Genomic DNA, 15,141 nt, shown 5'->3' with positions numbered 1-15,141 from the left:
TCATGTACACTGTGACACTCCAAATGAAGAAACTCCCTCCCCATCAAATCACAATCAAAATATTTCTAAGCCAGTGCTGTTCCATTCAGGACAAATATGATTTATGTCATAACCCAAAACATACTCAAAGTCATTCATCCCATAAATATTTACTGAGTATTTACTATGGTTATGTAAGAATTAACACTTAGATCCAGTCACTAAACTTAAAGAATTTAAGAGATGATGAAAACATAATAATTACGGCAAAGAATTATATGGGTCAGGGTTGAAGCATGTGCACAGAGCTTTGGGAACACAACCGAAGGAATGATTTAACTGTCCATGATTTCTCTATTAGTTGCTCTGTAAGTTCGATTCCAAAGAGGATTACATAGCTTGAGTAAAACACTGAAACCCTAGACTCTTGTATCAAATTAAGTAACTCATCTGAGAAGAATCTTCTTAAGCAAGGTTCAAATGCTCTAGGAAATGAGTCATCAGTTAAACTGATTCCCTTAACATTTTGTTTCCTCAGCAATACCAATCACTACCCTGATATATACCTTATCCTGGGCCTTTAGAAAAATCTCAAGAGTTCTATCACTCACTCCTACCTTCAGGTAAACCATACTTATTAAGTGCTTCAAAACCTCTCAGGCCCTTTGTCTCTCATCCTTGCTGTAACTTTAGTACAAGCCACCACGGCCTCCACTCTGGGCACCAGGCTGCTTTGTCTTCAGAGTACACCACTATTGGGTCATTATATCTATAACGGCCTCTTTTATCATGTTACTCAACTGACAGGTGCCAAACTCTTTCAAGGCTTGGTCCCTCCCACCTCTTGTTAGTCTAGAGCCAGTCAGACACAGGCTTCTTTCCGTTCCCAAAAAAGAATGCCAACTCTTGCCTCTAAATTTTCTCATGAAACTCCTTTGAGAACATCTTCACCACTCCATCATCCAATCTAAATTCTATACATTCTTCTAGAGCCATCTCAATGGGATGGGACACAACTGGATAGGGTCCATTCAAGTCCCATCTCTGTACCTTAGTGTTAACTGCCTGGCACAACTCCCTTTTCTAAAAAATTCTGCAAGATATAAATATCACAACACTTTGTACATGTGATGGTGCTAAGTGTTGTTCTAAATGTTTTACAAGTGTAGAATAAACAAGAGACAACAACAACCCAAATAAACAGGTACTACCACTGCCCACACTTTACAGAAAACTAACCAAACTGACCACATGGACCACAGCCTTGTCTAACTGAATGAACTATGAGCCATGCTGTGTAGTAAAAGACGCTTGCTCCTTGGAAGAAAAGCTATGACCAACCTAGACAGCATATTAAAAAGCAAGAGACATTACTTTGCCAACAAAGGTCCACTTAGTCAAAGCTATGACTTTTCCAGTAGTCATGTAGGGATGTGAGAGAGTTGGACCATAAAGCTGAGCTCTGAAGAATTCATGCTTTTGAACTGTGGTGCTGGAGAAGACTCTTGAGAGTCCCTTGGACTGCAAGGAGATCAAACTAGTCAATCCTAAAGGAAATCAATTCAGAATATTCATTGGAAGGACTGATGCTGAAACTCCCAATACTTTGGCCACCTGATACAAGAACTGACTCATTGGAAAAGACCCTGATGCTGGGAAAGACTGAAGGCAGGAGGAGACAGGGACAACAGAGAATGAGATAGTTGGATGGCGTCACTGACTCGATGGACATGAGTCTGAGCAAGCTCCGGGAGGTGGTGATGGACAGGGAAGCCTTGCATGCTGCAGTCCATGGGGTCACAAGAGTTGGACACGACTGAGCAACTGAACTAAACCGCTCATACTTTACTGAAGGGGAGAAATTAAGTGACGGAAAAATTAAGTCACTTCTTCAGGGTCACACAGTCAGGCAGTGGAAGAACCAGATAATAAACATGCTGCTGCTGCTAAGTCGCTTCAGTCGTGTCCGACTCTGTGCGACCCCATAGACGTCAGCCCACCAGGCTCCCCCGTCCCTGGGATTTTCCAGGCAAGAACACTGGAGTGGGTTGCCATTTCCTTCTCCAATGCATGAAAGTGAAAAGTGAAAGTGAAGTCGCTCAGTTGTGTCTGACTCTCAGCGACCCCATGGACTTCAGCCTACCAAGCTCCTCCATCCATGGGATTTTCCAGGCGAGAGTACTGGAGTGGGGTGCCATTGCCTTCTCCGGATTATAAACATGGGCAGTCTGATTTCAGATTCTGCATTTTTACTATGCTAGGCCTGCACTTTCAGTATGTTAATGAACTGTCCAGAACAGTGGAAAAAGTAAAGTTATAACCAAAAAATGAAATACAGCTCTGCTTTCACCAGTGACTAGCCAGGTAACCCAGGGTAAGACTTTTATCAGCAAAACTGAGGTAGGAATACATATTTCTTAAGTCTATTTTGAAAATTACAGAAAACAATGTAAACAGAAGTAGTCTTTTTTTTTTTTTTTTTTTACATTTTTAAAAGAAGTGCCCACTTTCATTTATTTAAATTATTTGGACGTGCCAGGAGGCATGTCAAATCTTAGTTCCCTAACCAGGGATCAAACCCATGCCCCGTGCTTGCTGTGGGAGCCCAGAGTCTTAACCACTGGACCTCCAGGGAAATCCCCAAAAGTGTTCTCAAAAGCCCTGTACAAATTTAAGGAGCTGTTTATATCAAGGTGTTTTTTTTTTTAAATAAGATGATTAAACAAGTCTGCCCTGAGAAATAAAAAAGAAAGCAATGCACAGGGCGAATGGAAGGTAAGGGGGAGAGGTTCCGAGTGTCGAGAGTCCTGTAAACAAGAGTTGTATCAATCTGTTAGATCAATTTTCTTAAAAATGAATATGACCAAGTTACACAATACACAGGATTAGATATTAAGATTTTATTTCTAATGCCGTATGGCCAAATTGCCTTTGAAAAACACCTTCTTAGAGGCCAACCCAAAGCCCATGTAAAGCTAACATACCTAGTTTTTCCGTAGGGTTGCAAAAAAATCATTGTTAAAAAAAACCAACAAGGTGATTTATATGTTTAAGTCACCTTAGCTAGCTAGCTAGCTAGCTAGCTAGCTAGCTAGCTAAGTCGCTTCAGTCGTGTCCGACTCTGTGCGACCCCATGGACGGCAGCTCACCAGGCTCTGCCGTCCCTAGGATTCTCCAGGCAAGAATACTGGAGTGGGTTGCCATTTCCTTCTCCAGTGCATGAAAGGGAAAAGTGAAAGTGAAGTCGCTCAGTCGTGTCCAACTCTTAGTGACCCCATGGACTGTAGCCTACCAGGCTCCTCCATCCATGGGATTTTCCCGGCAAGAGTACTGGAGTGGGGTGCCATTGCCTTCTCCGTAAGTCACCTTAAGTTACTTTAAACACCAGAATCATATTTAGTATGGTGTGATGCTCATACTATAAGAATTATGTTGGAATTTGTGTGTGTGTTCAGTTGCTCAGTCATGTCCGACTCTTTCCAACCCCAAGGACTGTAGGACGCCAGGCTCATCTGTCCATGGGACTGTCCAGGGAAGAAAGCTGGAATGGGCTGCCATTTCCTCCTCCAGGGGATCCTCCTGACCCAGGGATCAAACCTGTGACTCCTGCACTGGCAGGCACATTCTATATCACTGAGCTACCCAAGAAGTCCTATATTGGAATTTAGACTGACTAATACTAGCTATTCTAAGTGGTTAACATGTACGAAGGTTCCTAACAACCCTTGAGTTATACACTGTTTACCAGTGAGGAAACCAAAACACAAAGGAATAACTTTTTCAGAGAGATAAAGTTAGAAAATGACAGACTTAGGATTTCCAGATGTTCTAGCTGGTTTTAGAAAAGGCAGAGGAACCAGAGATCAAATTGCCAACATCCGCTGGATCATCGAAAAAGGAAGAGTTCCAGAAAAACATCTATTTCTGCTTTATTGACTATGCCAAAGACTCTGACTGTGTGGATCACAATAAACTGTGGAAAATCGTGAAAGAGATGGGAACACCAGACTACCTGACCTGCCTCTTGAGAAACCTGTATGCAGGTCAGGAAGCCACAGTTAGAACTGGACATGGAACAACGGACTGGTTCCAAATAGGAAAAGGAGTACGTCAAGGCTATATATTGTCACCCTGCTTACTTAACTTATATGCAGAGTACATCATGAGAAACGCTGTGCTGGAGGAAGCACAAGCTGGAATCAAGATTGCCGGGAGAAATATCAATAACCTCTGATATGCAGATGACACTACCCTTATGGCAGAAAGTGAAGTAGAACTAAAGAGCCTCTTGATGAAAGTGAAAGAGGAGAGTGAAAAAGTTGGCTTAAAGCTCAACATTCAGAAAACTAAGATCATGGCATCCGGTCCCATCACTTCATGGGAAATAGATGGGGAAACAGCGGAAACAGTGTCAGACTTTATTTTTTGGGGCTCCAAAATCACTGCAGATGGTGACTGCAGCCATGAAATTAAAAGATGCTTACTCCTTGGAAGGAAAGTTATGACCAACCTAGACAGCATATTAAAAAGCAGAGACATTACTTTGCCAACAAAAGTCTGTCTAGTCAAGGCTATGGTTTTTTTCAGTAGTCATGTATGGATGTGAGAGTTGGACTGTGAAGAAAGCTGAGGGCCGCAGAATTGATGCTTTTGAACTGTGGTGTTGGAGAAGACTCTTGAGAGTCCCTTGGACTGCAAGGAGATCCAACCAGTCCATCCTAAAGGAGATCAGTCCTGGGTGTTCATTGGAAGGACTGGTGTTGAAGCTGAAACTCCAATACTTTGGCCACCTCATGCGAAGAGTTGACTCACTGGCAAAGACCCTAATGCTGGGTAGGATTGGGAGCAAGAGGAGAAGGGGACAAGAGGATGAGATGGCTGGATGGCATCACCGACTCGATGGACATGGGTTTGTGTAGACTCCGGGAGTTGGTGATGGACAGGGAGGCCTGGCGTGCTGTGATTCATGGCGTTGCAAAGAGTCGGACACGACTGAGCGACTGAACTAAACTGATTGCTCTAACACAGGTAAGAGATGATGCAGGGCTTAGAAAAGATTGACAATAGTGGAGGTAATGAAAAGAGGTCTGTTTATGTATATATTTTAAAAACAAAGTCAAAATAACTGTTTAGACACCAGTAGAAACCCAAGGTTTTTGACTTCAGAAGCTGGAAAGATGTTATTGCCATTAACTGATGGAGGAGGTATGGGAAATGCAGGGCCTTTCTGGTGGCACAGGAGGGACAGGGCTGGGAAGAGGGGGATCATGAGTCTGGTTTTGGACACATCAAGTCAGACATACAAGTGGTGATAGCCAATAGGTATCTGTATAAATAAATGCAGGCCAGATTTATCTGTACACTAGTATTGTACAGGTGGTATTTAAAACTTTGAGAATGAAATGAATTATCCACTCTGTAGGCATCATACAATGCCTATCAGACCCAAAGTTGTAGCTGAGGTGCATAAGCAGGGTTATAAGGATGACAGGGAGACTAAGGTCTCTCACCCTGGGACACTCATCCACTAAGGAGGCAGGTGGGAAATCTGGAATCCTTAGGAGACTTACAAAGAATGGGAGTAAAAATCAGAAAGAGGCAGTGTTCTGAAAACCAAGTGAAGGAAGTGTTTCATGTAAATGGGAGCCATCAACTGGGTCAAATGCTGGTACAGAGACTTGACCAGCAAATAATTCAAGGACTATGAACTGATTACTTCTATGATTCCCATTTCTTTGGCACTTTATGGATGGTCCTAGAGATTCTCATACTGAGTGAAGTAAGACAGACAGAGAAAGACGAACTGGCTACTCTGAAGACCACTGAGTGCTTTTCTGAACATGTGGCTTCTGAGTTGAAACCCCAACAATTCTAATTCTATACCTCAGTAATCCAAGGTAAATACTGGTACTAAACTATAACAGGACAATGTGCACACAATACAAAGATTGCCTATAGAAAGGACTATGGATTACAAACAGAATTTCCCAGAAGTCAACATAACAAATATCTTACACAAACATTCAAAACATAAACCCCGTGAATTATAAATTTAAACAAATTAATGTGTCTGCACGAATCCACAAGGACATGTGACAATCTAAATAATCAGTCTAATAATGAAAATAAAAACAAAAATAAATGGTACCTAATTAAACTTAAAAGCTTTTGCACAGCAAAGGAAACCATAAACAAAATGAGAAGAAAACCCTCAGAATGGGAGAAAATATTTGCAAAGAAAGCAACTGACAAGGGATTAATCTCCAAAATACACAAACAGCTCATGCAGTTCAACATAAAAAAAAATAAACAATCAAAAAATGGATGGAAGATCTAAATAGACATTCCTCCAAAGAAGACATATAGGTGTTAAAAAGCACATGAAAAAATGCTCAACCTTTTATTATAAGAGAAATGAAAATCAAAACTACAACGAGTTAATACCTTACACCAGTCAGAATGGCCATCATCAAAAAAACTACAAACAATAAATGCTGGAGAGGGTATGGAGAAAAAGGAACCCTCCTACACTGTTGGTGGAGAAAAAGGAACCCTCCTACACTGTTGCAAACCGATACAGCCTCTATGGAGAACAGTATGGAGGTTCATTCCTTAAAAAACTGAAAACAGAGCTACCATATAATCAAGCAATCCCACTTCTGGGGATGTATCTGCAGAATACAGTAACTGGAAAAGATACATCTACCTCAATGTTCACTACAGCACTATTCACAATAGCCAAGACATGGAAGCAACCTAAAGGTCTATCAACAGAGGAATGGATAAAGATGTGTTACATAAATACAATGAAAAATAAATAAATAAATAAATAAATAAATAGAATGAAATATTCTTCAGCCATAAAAAAGAACAAAATAACACCATTTGCAGCAATATGGATGGACCTAGAGATCCAAAGTAAGAGAAAGACAAATATATGGTTATCACTTATATGTGGAATTCAAAAAAAGGTTACAAATCAACTTATCCACAAAACTGAAACAGTTACAGAGTAGAAAATAAACTTACAATGGGGGGGGCCATAAACTGGAAGAATGGGATTGACATATACACACTACTATATATAAAATAGATAACTAATAAGGACCTAGGGTATAACACAGAGAACTCTACTCTGTAATGGCCTACAAGGCAAACAGAAGGGGAGAAATTGGAAACAGTGACATTTTCTTGGGCTCCAAAATCACTGTGGTGACTGCAGCCATGAAATTCAAAGACACTTGCTCCTTGGAAGGAAAGTTGCAAACCTAGACAGCATGTTAAAAAGCAGATACATCACTTCATCGACAAAGGTCTGTCTAGTCAAAGCTATGGTTTTTCCATTAGTCATGTACAGATGTGAGAGTTGGACCATAAAGAAGGCTGAGTGCCAAAGAATAGATGCTTTCATACTGAGGTGTTGGAGAAGACTCTTGAGAGTCCCCTGGACAGCAAAGGAGATCAAACCAGTCAATCCTAAAGGAAATCAGTCCTGAATATTCACTGGAAGGACTGATGCTGACACTGTAGCTCCAATACTTTGGCCACCTGATGCAAAGAGCCAGCTCAGTGGAAAAGGCCCTGATGTTGGGAGAGATTGAGGGCAAAAGGACGAGGGGGCATCAGAGGATAAGATGGTTAGACAGTATCACTGACTCAATGGACATCAATCTGAGCAAACTCCCAGAGAAGTGAAGGACTCTGGCGTGCTGCAGTCCATGGCAAAGAGTTGGACATGACTCAGCGACAGAACAACACCCTAACAGATTCAGTCTGCTGTACACCTGAAAGGAACACAACACTGTAAACCAATTACACCCCAATATAAATTTAAAAAAAGATTTGTTTGGAGTTAGTAAATTTTCCAAACAGTGGTGACATTAAACGAATCAACAGCAAAAGAAAAAAAAAAAAACAAAACAGTCTAGATGCTTTTAAAATGCCAATTTTTTACCAAATGAATTACTATCAAAATTCTCTCATAGTTTTACCTTAAACGTTTGAATGATGAACATATTATGCTATTTCTATGTAGAAGTGCTACAGAAGCCTGAATTCTCCTATATTCTCAGTTATAACTCTAAATAAAATATAAATAAGCTACCAACCAGTTCATTCCCATCAGCATGGCTACTGTCAAAAAACAAAAAGAAACAAACAACAAACATCAGAAAATAAGTGTTGGTGAGGATATGGAGAAATCAAAACTCCTGTGGCCTGATGGTGGGAACGTAAAATGGTAATAGTCACCGTGGAGAACGGTGTGGTGGTTCTGCACAAAATTAAAAATAGTATTATCATATCATACAGAAATTCCACTTCTGAGTATTTGAAAATAGGATCTCAAAGAGATATTAATACACAAGGTTCACAGCAGCATCATTTCACAACAGTTGAAAGCAACACAACAGTTGAAAGCATGAAAGCAACCCAGATGTCCAATGACAGATGAATTGGTAGACAAAATGTAGAGTGCACACACACACACATATTCACTCTTAAAAAGAAAGGAAATTCTGACACATGCAACAGTATGGCTGAACTTTAAAGGACATTATGCTAAGTGAAATAAGCCAGTTACAAAATTACTGTATGATTCTACTTATATGAGGTAGGTACCTACAGTAGTCAAAAACCATAGAGACAGAAAGTAGAATGGTGGTGGCCAGGGGTGGGGGATAAGGGGGGACAGGGAGTTCTTGTTAAATGGGTACAGTTACAGCTTTATAAGACTGAAAAGAATGCTGGAGATGGGTGGTGTGATGGTAGCACATTATTAAAGTATTTAAGAGTACTAAACACTGTGCTCTTAAAAATGGCTAACAAGGTATACTTTACATATTATGTGTATTTTATCACAATGAAAAAGTGGAAAAATTTAATAATAAGCAGCTGAAAGGACACGGTTTAATGCTGAATATTCTAGCAGTTGGCCGTGAAAAGTTACTCTATGGTAGTCTTATGAAGGTCAACATGTGGCTTGAGTTTCAAAAAGGAACTACATACGGAGATATGGAAAGGAAAATATCATGGGACAAAAAAAGAAACCCACAATAAAAGGTTTTATTCCTAGCTCACCTAGAAGTAATCTTTAATGAATATTTAATCTTTCTCCTTTCTCATGAAAAAGGGGCTAAGGAAGTAACACAGACACATGTGCTTTAAAGCCCAAGCATGGGCTTTTACCTGATGTCCACTCTAAGTTTGGGATAATACTGAGACACGTATTTCCTGATGAGACTGTAGGAAGCTTCTTTAGGTTCACAAAGGCGAGTAAAGGCCAGTGGGAGGATATCCTCCAGTTTTACTTGTGGTTCTGGATCCACTGCAGAGCTCCTGTTCTGAAATGTAACATAAAAAATGATAATCATTACAGGTTTCTGTTCTATTGCTTCTATATTCAACTCAAGGGCATTCTCTAGCTGACTGCCAAATCAACTAGCCAAAAGAAAAACTATCCCTTTTTAGCACATTCAAACAAATCACAGCACTGTGGTGTAATGCCACTTGTGTGGCGATTTCTTTGAGGTAAAAATTTCAAACTGGGACAGTTAAAAATATATATAAAACTGTTAAAACAAACATGTAGAGGAACAGTCATGATCTCAATCACTGACTCAGAGGAAATACTACCTACTTCACAGTTACTGTATACTTGCCATACAACTTTCCATAAATGAATGTATGTGTCTGGGGGAAGGGGAGATTTAGTAACTACACGAAAGAAAAACTACATCAAGGTATAGTACTTTTAGGATCTAATGTTGGGTAAAAATGTACTTGGTATGCCTCTTCTAGTTTAAAAGGTATTTCACAAAACAGCAAAACGCTATAACTCATACAGCTGCCTGTGACTCAATGTAGGGCAGTTAGACGCACAGCCTCTGGCTAAACGATATGAGCAAGTGAATTACAGGCTCTCCAGGCCTTCACGGAAACGCAGCTCCCTGACCAGTGCACCGGGAGCGCTCAGTACACACGGCATCGTTTAGCAGCACCGACAGTATTACAGTGCTCAAGCAAACTGGTACAGACTTCTTACCTTTCTGTTTCTGGATTTCTGAGGTGGTTTTCTCGATTTCTGGACCACAACAAAACTCCCGGAAGCACCTTTTCCTTTTACCTAAAGTAAATTAACTTTAGTTGCAATAACCAGTCTTTTTGCTTTAAATGATTCCGGTCCTCATATTGGTAACTTTCACTAGACTAAATTACAGGGCACGGTGATGCAAGAACCAATGTCAAGCGCTGTAAACTCTCCAGAAACAGGAGTGGGTGAGTCGGAAGACTTGGGATTGAACACTATTTATGCTATCATCCAGCTATTCCATACTAGACAACTCATAAAACCTCTCAGCTTTTGTTTCCTCACCTACAAAACTGAGGAAGAATGAAGAATGCTATTGTGACAGCAGGTTAAACAGTCTCCTACAAGCTTTCAAAATAAAAAGTCCCATGGAAGGAAGGGACACAGTCTTTTCGGAAAATGAGAAAACCTCTACCTTAAAAAGAAGACAGTTCCTTGGCAAAAGTTCAGAGCCTAGTTAATCTCAGGCCACAATGCGTCCTACAGTTTGTCCATTAGAGATTATTACTGCATAAGGGAAACGTTATCTCATTTTAGACACCGCACATGGTAATATGTGCAAGTCTGACCACATATTTCCACAGTTTACAAATCACTGTCATAAAACTTCAGGTTAACCTGAGTCTTCCACACTTGGGCTTCACCTACACCACTAGGAATACAGCGGTCAAATGCTTGCAGCCTATAAACCTGCTGAAGCATCAAACTGAGCACCAGCCTATGAGGCAAAATAGGTCACAAACTGTATCTTCATGAAGAAAAACATGAAGCTAGCTCATCAACTCTGCCGACGTAACTATGATACAGGTCTCTGGTTCTAATTATACTGGTTAGATAATTCTTTTTAAGCAATGGTTACTTTAAAGGCTATTTAAACATTAGATTTACAACATTTGAGAAAGCGGGAATATAAGCTCCACAACAGCAAACTGTTTTCCTCACTGATGGACCCCCAAGCACGTGGTACACAGGAGACACTCAATAATGTATTTGTGAAATTAAGTACTCATTGAAAGTTCCTAAGAGGAGTTTCAATGAGCAGCACAGGATTCTGTATTAATCAAACCATGCAGAAAGGAATAGAAAAAAGGCAACAGGATTCTGGGATTGCAGTGAACTAGGTCCTCAGAACCATCTCTGCTGCTACCGCGGGACCTCGGGAGTTCCTTCATCCCTCTGGACTTCTGAACAATGTGTAGACAACAAAGTCCATCCTGGCATTAGAGTGTCATGATCTTAAGTGATGTGGAGTTTTTTGTTTGTTTTTTTTTAAACTGAGGTATAGATGATTTACAATATTGTACTGTACAGTTTCAGGTACATAACATAGTGATTTACATTTTTACAGATTATACTCGATTTAAAATTATTATAAAATATTGGCTATATTCGTTATGATATACAAAATATCCTTACAGCTCTAAGTAGTGCTTTGATGTACTATGCAAACTAATATGGATTTACGCCTGAAATCAATATTGGTTTTAGTACTATTCTCAATTTACTCAGGTTTATCTGATGCTTCCAAAAGCTTTAACAGATTTAGATACTAGTAAGTTAAGGTAAACCTATTTACAAAGCTAATTTAAGATGATCACTAGTCTAATCACAGAAGTTAGGTTTTAAAACTAACAAACCTAAGACAAGAACAATGATCTTTTTTGGTGCTGCAACAACAGGATATCTCAAAACCCCACTTCTCACCTTTAGCATTACATAATCTTAAGCACAAGCAGCCCCCAAAGGAAATCCAATTAGAAGTATAGGCAGGGATTTTCCCTTGTGGTCCAGGGGCTGAGACTCTGTGCTCCCAGTGCAGGGGATCCAGGCTTAATTCCTGGTCAAAGAACTGAATCCCACATGCCTCAACTAAAGATCCTGCATGCCACAACTAAGACATGGTAGAGCCAAATAAAAAAATACTTAGCCCTATCACAGTGCTTCCGTTCTTTAGAATACTTATTAAAGCTAATTGGCACCAGTGACCTTTTAAAACCAGGTTAAGCATAAGCCCTTCATCATTATGTCAACTTATTTTAACTAACTCACAAAGCACAAAACTATATATGGATTTATAGCTAACATATGCTTATTACAAATAACCATTGAATACCTGTTTGATAACACCTCTGTTTAATTCTCTTTTCAGTGCCTGTTTAAGGAGGTAGCCCCTTCTCTCCAGCTCCAAAGAAGGGTACTTATGGATGATATATTTTCGAATAGCAACCACGGATGCACCACTCTTCTGGAAGCATGCCTAGGAAAGAGATTATTAAACCATATACATTAATTTAAAGTAGCTGTCTTTCATGTGTTTTCTGACACGTATGTTTTCAAAATAAATTATTTTGGAAGTGAACTTGATAATGGGTGATAAAGATGGCAGGAAAGAATGAATAATATTTCTGGTAACTTCAGTTCATCATGACTGTGGAGAAATACAGAATTAGCAATATTTCTGCAACATTTTTAAATTGTTCAAAACAGCCAAAGAGAAGATACACGTGAACAACGTTCTGTGTTAATGAAGAAGCTCTTCCCATTCTAACTCTATTCTGTACCTAGAAGACATCTTCAGCATGAAAGTAAGGAAAGCAGGACATTCTATAGATTGTAGGTTCACAGATTTGGCCCACTTTACAGAATTAACTTTGGCTCACCAAAACCAATATTTCTCTGCAGGCTTTGTGTGAATGCTAGCAGATAATATAAGCAAAGGCAATTTGAATAAATGGCATAAAACTGGGTTTACAAATGCAAAGCTTTAAGGGGAGTTTTGGACAACAATGAGAGCATTCAACTGCTATTTCAAGTTCCCTCTTCCTTTCCCATCCTATTTCTCATTATATTTCATCTGACTAATGTCCATGGAAGATTCAAGCAGGTCATTAGGTCACAAAGGAAGCAATTTTTTTTCAAATGCTTTACATTTTGAAATACCCACGCAGTATCTGTTGTCCACCAATTTTGTGTAGCTGTTACCTATAAATTGATCATAGGATTTAGTAATTGTTATTGGATAAAGACTTGGGTGAAAGCTTATATACTGACAGTAAAGAAAAATGTCACAGACAAATGGACCAGAAAAAACTGTACAACACAAAACAGATTAATATGGACTGTGTTAATAAGGATCATCTACTTCAAGCAAATGTCTCCAACCTATTACAACTGATTTAAGTTTACTCCTGATCTTACAAGAGAACACAAAGTAAAGAATATCAAGAAGAAAAGAACATTAAGGCTGCAACAATCCCCTGCTCCACCAAACTGATAATAAGATGAAAACAGATACCATCTCTTTGATAGATGATTTAATTCAGAAAAAGGTATCAGTGATCTGAAATTATAATTTGTTACACTGCATGGAATACACATGATCCATTGGGTAAGATTTAACAGAGAAACACAAATGAACATTTTGGTCAACCCAACGTATATATTTCATTTGTATAAATATGCATCATCTTATTTCAACTATTCTTTAGAACTACATATACTGTTTAAATGTTTTGTTTTTTTATTTTAAAACTTTAGCCTCTTCTAATCCTGCTCCAAACCTCAGCTGAGCAATCACAGAGTGAAAGTTGCTCAGTCCTGTCTGACTCTTTGCTCCCCCCAAGGACTGCTAGCCTCCTCTGTTTATCCCCTCGGGGGATTCTCCTGGCAAGAATACTGGAGTAGGTTGCCATGCCCTCCCTCAAGGGGATCTTCCCAACCCAGGGATCGAACCCAGGTCTCCCGAATTGCAGGCTGATTCTTTACCTTCTACACCACCAGGGAAACCCAAGAATACTGGAGTGGGTAGCCTATCCCTCCCCCAGAGGATCTCTCTGACCCAGGAATCGAACTGGAGTTTCCTGAATTGGAGGCAGATTCTTTACCAGCTGAACTACCAGGGAAATCCAATCACAAAGTGAAATCCTTAAAACAAGGCTACACAAAAAAGAGAGTTCTCACTATAGTCAAGCTATCAAACCAAGGAAGTTTTCTTAACGAGTTGCGAGTAACCTTGAAGGAATGCAGGGAGAGGGTGGAAGGTAAACTTTCCCAGTTTCTGTGTCAGTGCTGTCTTCTCAAATTCTAAGCGTGACCAGTAGGCTCCTCTTTCCTACGTATATCACTTTTTGTTAAGTGCTGTCTTCTCAAATTCTAAGCGTGACCAGTAGGCTCCTCTTTCCTACGTATATCACTTTTTGTTAAGTTCACCTATAGCCTTCTCTCTCCAAATCTGACTCAGATCCTAGCAAAAGGAAATCAGAGAGTCTATGGTTTCTATTTTAACTACTCTTGTCATGTGATCATGTAAAATAAACACAGCAAAATTAGCCAGAAAAATTTACGCACAAAAAAGCAAGGTCAGGTTAGAAGATTCCCTTAAAATAGGAAAACAGTATCTGATGATCACACAAGCTAATGAAAGTCAATGAATTATAGTAAAGTTATAAAGCTATGGAAGGAGGATAGTTTTTCCAAGTATTTTGGAATGACTAGGTGATGAAACAAAGTATTGAGGTTTCTAAAAGTTTCTTCTAAGTTTTCTAAAAGTTTCTGTAAGTTTTCAGGTGTAAAAGATAACCAACTACTAATGTTAAACATAAGCTAAGGATAGTATGATGAACCTAAGGATAGTATGATGCTGTTGTTTATTCGCTCAGTTGTGGTCAATTCTTTTGCAACCCCTTGGACTGTAGCCCGCCAGGCTCCTGTCCATGGGATTTCCCAGGCAAGAATACTGGATTGGGTTGCCATTTTCTTCTCCAGGGGATCTTCCTGACCTAGGGATCAAACCCACCTCTCCTGCACTGCAGGTGGATTCTTTAGCACTGAGCCACTGGGGAAACTGTAAAGACAGTATACGTTTTTAAAATAAAAATTTTCTCAATGTTACTCTGAGTCATGAATAGATTTCATAAAGGCAAGGACTCTGTCTTATTCTATGCTATATCACTAGTAGGATTACCTGATACAGAGAAACTAGTTCATAATGGTGTGTTAAACGAATTAACATGTTTAACCTTCAAATAAAAACTACTCTTAAAAGAAACTCAGTTAAAAAAAAAATACTTGCTAAA

General features: G+C 39.5%; 1 protein-coding gene across 50 annotated transcripts in view; it reads right to left on the bottom strand.

Annotated features, from left to right (window-relative positions):
* HP1BP3 (heterochromatin protein 1 binding protein 3) overlaps positions 1-15,141 on the bottom strand; it is a 41,127-nt gene that overhangs the window by 15,112 nt on the left and 10,874 nt on the right. For all 50 annotated transcript variants that reach the window (XR_014078289.1, XR_014078290.1, XR_014078299.1 and 47 more), the window contains 3 exons: positions 12,180-12,323; positions 10,022-10,102; positions 9,166-9,320 (listed from right to left, as the gene is read on the bottom strand). Coding sequence is in view for 30 of the 50 variants with exons in the window: in XM_081574739.1 (XP_081430865.1) it covers positions 9,166-9,320; positions 10,022-10,102; positions 12,180-12,323 (380 nt within the window). In the remaining 20 variants the exon portion in view is untranslated. The remainder of the gene's footprint in view (positions 1-9,165; positions 9,321-10,021; positions 10,103-12,179; positions 12,324-15,141) is intronic.

This window comes from Giraffa tippelskirchi, chromosome 3 (assembly GCF_054371585.1).
Source record: "Giraffa tippelskirchi isolate mGirTip1 chromosome 3, T2T-mGirTip1v1.2.pri, whole genome shotgun sequence".
Lineage (NCBI taxonomy): Eukaryota > Metazoa > Chordata > Mammalia > Artiodactyla > Giraffidae > Giraffa > Giraffa tippelskirchi.
This window is presented reverse-complemented; position numbering and strand designations above follow the sequence as displayed.